Source organism: Sipha flava, unplaced genomic scaffold (genome assembly GCF_003268045.1).
Source record: "Sipha flava isolate LNK unplaced genomic scaffold, YSA_version1 19070_pilon_pilon, whole genome shotgun sequence".
NCBI classification, from domain to species: Eukaryota; Metazoa; Arthropoda; class Insecta; order Hemiptera; family Aphididae; genus Sipha; species Sipha flava.
In genome coordinates, this window is record NW_020272575.1 from 5,453 (window position 1) to 10,399 (window position 4,947).

Genomic DNA, 4,947 nt, shown 5'->3' on the forward strand with positions numbered 1-4,947 from the left:
TCGCAGCCGATGAACGTGTGTTCAGCATCATCATGTGGGTCACCACAGTACATGCATTCGGCATCGTTCCTCTTCTTCCAGCGCAGCAGGTACTCATTGAAACATCCATGTCCTGACAAGAACTGCGTGACATAGAAGTTAACTTGTCCCCACTTTCTGTTCTTCCACCTATCAATCCGAGGTATTAGCTTGTATGTCCAACGACCTGAAATGCTCTGGTCCCATTCGCACTGCCAATTAGTCATCGCTCTATCCCTCGCTTCTTTTTTCACTTTTTTCACGTCATTTCCGTCTTTCTTTGCCTGATCGATTTCTGCTCTTTCCGCAGCAAGTAAGTGTATCGGTAAAATACCAGATATCACCATTATGGCTACGTTAGACACAGTGCAGTAAGCACTCGCGACCCTCAATGCCATATTCCTCTGCGGAGAAGCGAGTTTCTTTTTATTTACCTCGTACTTTAGTGCATGGCTCCAGATCGGTGCAGCGTACAGCAATTGTGAATGTACGTCCGTCATCAGTAGTTTTCTCTTCTCAGCAATGGGTCCTCCAACATTTGGCATAAGCCGACAAAGTCTTGTAGCTGTTCTCATGCTCTTTTCACTGACTGTCTGTATATGTTTTCTGAACCCTAGTACGGAGCTAAGCTGTACTCCAAGGTATCGTATGTCCTTCGCAAGTGTTATTTCGTCTTCGCCAATTTGGAATGAAGGCTTTTCGTATCCTCGCTTGGTTGTGAGCATTATTGCCACGGATTTACTGCTCGACAAGGACAAGCCTTGTTTTTTCATCCACGTAGATACAATCTGTAGCGAGTCGTTCATGGCTTCCTCCAGTAGCCGAGTGGTATACCCTGTGGCCACCACTGCCGCGTCGTCTGCAAAACACACTATATTAACGCCATCTGGGAGTTCTAACCGCATCAGCTCGTCGTAAAAAATATTCCATAGAATCGGTCCGATGACCGATCCCTGTGGCACTCCGGTAGTCACTAGGCGCTGTCCACCATCGGTTATGATTCTCCGCCCGTTGAAGTAAGATCTTATCACGTTTATAAGATACGCTGGTACCCTTTTTTTAATTAGAGCAGCATCGATCCTTTCCCATGGTGCGGAGTTAAAGGCGTTGGCCACATCAAGCGAAGCTAGCGCACACAGCTTGCGATTGTAAAGTTGGCCGCTTCCCACTTTGTTCACTATGTTCATCACTGCCTCAATCGCCTGATTAGTAGATCTACCTCTCATAAATCCGAACTGGTGCTCAGAGATGCCATCAGGTTGTCCTAGCAGGAGCCGTGTTATCCTCATTTTTAATAGCCTCTCGAACAGTTTGCCGACCGAGTTTATTAGACATAATGGCCTATATGACGACGGTTGGTCCAGAGGTTTATCACCTTTGCGAAGAAGAACCAGCGTTGCTACCTTCCAGCTGTCCAAGAATACTCCCTTCTTCAAGCAATCGTTGAAAGTCGGTAGCAACAAGTCTGGACGTACCTGCACTATGACCCGTAGCACCTCGTCTGGTACGCCGTCTGGTCCTGGTGCCTTCCCTCTAGGCAGACTGCGCCCTGCCTCTGCAAGTTCTGCTGTTGTAAGCATTTCGGATTCCTGAAGTTGGAACGATAATGCTGGATATACTGGTAGTTTGCTGCAAGGGAATAGGTGGTTGACGATAGTATCCAGTCTACCAGGGAGTTTAAGGCCTGGGATCTGGCGCCTACCAATTAGTTTCTTGGTTATCAGTTTGAAGGGAAAGCCCCAAGGATCAGTGTCAACTTGCTTGCACAGATCGGCCCAACATTTTTCTTGGCTTCTCCTGATTTCTAGTCTCAGTGCTTTTGATGCGTCTTTTGCAAGCTGGTGTTCCTCACTGCAGTCGTCTTGTCCTTTACGTTTTCGGGCCTTTTGGTATTTTCTTCTGGCTTGGAAGCTTGCCTTACGTAAGTTGGCGATCTTCTCCGTCCACCAATGTACCGGTTTCTTATGACCTTTGAACGATCTTCTGGGCATACAGCTGTCACATGCTTTTTCTAGGAAGTTTTCGAGACCTGCGTCGTCGAACGTTATCTGGCATACTGGATTGACAGCTTTTAGGAACGTTGTGAGTTTATCTTTATCTAGACGCCTCCATGACCACCCTTTCGTGTTTGTGCTGGTCGAATTCACATCACCCTCCATCCTAAAGAATATTGGATGATGGTCACTTGCCATGTCGAGCTCAAGGACTTGCCATGAGTTTATCAGCCTTGATGCGCTTGCCGAGGCAAAGGTGACATCAATATGAGAAGAGTAACCACCACTCTCGTACGTGGGAGCCTTCCCTTGGTTTATGACGATCAGTCCAAGGGAGCTCGCAAATTCCATTAATGCTTCGCCTTTGGAACACGTTGTGGGGGAGCCCCAGCCCGGAGAGTGGGCGTTAAAATCCCCCGCGACGATAGTTTCACTGGGTCCCTGTCGAATGCTGTCGCTCAGTTTACTCAGGTACGCTCTGTAGTCATCGAGTGAGTGTTTTTTGCTCGGTGAGAAGTAGCAGCTGTATACTCGGCATGTCCGGATGTCGACCCATGCGAATCCTTCACCTTGTCCGCTATTAATAACCTCAACGTTATTTGTCAATAGTATACAGCAAGAGTGATCTGTGCTGCCATACCAATCGTCATTGTTTAGGATTTTGTTGGGTTCACTAATGATGGCAACATCTGCATTTTGCTCATACATCGTTTCCAGCAACAGAGCTTGAGCAGTTCTTGCTCTGTTGAGGTTGACCTGTAGGAAGCCTGTCATTTTTAGTGTGGCGGGTTCGCCTGGGACATCTTCGCCAGGATCCCTTCTGCCTCCAATGTTCTCTCACCGTTACTGCGAGTTTCCTTCCTAAGAAGTTCACCAAAGGTTGCCGCCTCTTTCACCTCTGTGGTGCAGTCCTTCGCAAAGTGCCCTACTTTACCACACCGTCTGCAGCAATTTCTTCTGTCCATTCCCCTACATTCCTTCGATTCGTGATCAAAAGCCAAACATCTGTAGCAGCGCCTTTTTCGGTTCTCGGCTACACGGACTCTACAGCTGACAACACTTATGTTGATTCGACCACAGGCGACAATAGCATTAGCCTCGTTGGTAGGCAGTAGGACAAGTGCTGTCTGGGATCTGCCATATACATTTTTAAGACTGACTACATTCACCATGTCTCTCTTTACTGACGTCTCGTTAGCGATAGAGTCAGCGATGTCATCCCTGTTGGACCATGTGTCTATGTCTCTGATTTCCAGCATTGTACGCTGATGCAACTGTCTGACGTTTGCACCGGTTCCTACTGCACGAGATACCTCGGATCTCACCAGGTTCACTGCATCCTGGTCTCCACGCACCTCCAGAAGTAGACTGCCTTTCTTCGTCTTTCTCATCCCTGTGATATTGTTCCCCACTGAAATTCCACATTTGATTTTTTGTGTCAGAGCAGGAAAATCTTCCTCACTCGCAGCGTCGATCACGATAGCTGCTGGTCGAATCCTAACACCATGTCTTGATGCTCCTTTCGTGACTCTCCTGGCCTCAGATAACTTTGATGGGGGTGGGGCTGCAGCTGGGTTGTTGACCTTGAAAGCTTTCCCTTTCTTATTAACGACTTCCGCCCAGGATCCACCATCATTATTTTGCGAATGCGGGCCTGCGTACCCGTCATTCGCAGTTTCCCGAAATGATTGGATGTCATTGTTGTATTGGGTAATGGTGGCCATTATGATATCCAGCTTTTCATCTTGCTGTATTATTCTCTCTTTCATCCACTCAACCTCGGTGTGTTCGGTAGTTTGTATTGTCCGTGTTTCAGTCTGTGTAGTTTCACATTTCATGAGATGTGTGCTTCCGCCTGCGCTACATGTTGTGGGGTTATGATTCTGCTTGGTTCGTTCCAGGTTAACCGCTTTGACGTATTGCGTCATTACTTTGTTGGAGTTCACAAGGGTTTCTTTCAACTCCTTATGAACATTCTTGTTGGCCTGGGCGAAGGCACACATTGAATTTATGTACCCCCGGAGCTTGTCCAGGAGTTCATCTTTACTTAGTGCACCGATGTCGACGACATTTCTTATGGCTGCTCGGTTGACTGACGTCGTTAACTTCTCAGATGAGGTGCCTACAGTATCTTCAGTGGCTTTACGGCCACTGGAGAGAGCCTGTTTCGCACCCTCTCAGTTAGTCACAGTCGATTTACCAGCTCCGTTGCTGGCGGTAGAAGCCTGCCTAGACACTACTACGCTTTTGGTGCTTGGTGGTGATGACGACACCTGGGGCGAGCACCGTCCCCCAACCGCCGGCTCTGGGGTTTCCGAGGCCCCTGTAGCAGTAACATCAATGCTCTTAGTTATGTTCATTTTTCATATTTTTTGTTGTGGCTTAGCCGCCACTGCCGACGCCAGCCTAGCGTCGGTTGTCTTTCTTTCCGTCCGTGTTGCCTGATCTTCCTGGACACCGGGGGTCGATCGTTCCCCCGGTGGTGAGCTTGTCCGCGACCGCTTATTCGTCCAATCCCATAGGGTATGGCTTATTTCGCGGCTACCCTGTATATCTACAGGGCATTCCCCTATCCGCAACCTGGGGACGCGCCCGGTGGCATGCCCATGCCTCCCCGAAGGGCCGGGAACCTAACCTAACCTAACTAACCTAACTAACCTAACCTAACCTAACCCCCTAACTAACCTAACTAACCTAACCTAACCCTAACCTTTTTTTTTTTTTTTTTTTTTTTTTTTAAAGAACCGAAGACCGGGGAGGGAATTATCCGTTAGGTATTACTTCTCCCCGGCCCCCATCGTTTATTTGTAAATTCCACAAAACACCTTAAATGGGGTACGCCTGAGGCTAATCTCCCCAGTGTCCCCTTACAATTTCTAATGTACAATTAATACAATATTAATACAGTTAATACAATTAATATAATTAATACAAT

General features: G+C 47.8%; 1 protein-coding gene across 1 annotated transcript; it reads right to left on the reverse strand.

The window, feature by feature from the left end:
* Positions 1-2,788: 2,788 nt before the first annotated feature.
* LOC112681386 lies at positions 2,789-4,015 on the reverse strand. Its single transcript, XM_025551645.1, has one exon. The coding sequence runs from the start codon at positions 4,013-4,015 to the stop codon at positions 2,789-2,791; it is 1,227 nt and encodes a 408-aa protein (XP_025407430.1).
* Positions 4,016-4,947: the final 932 nt, after the last annotated feature.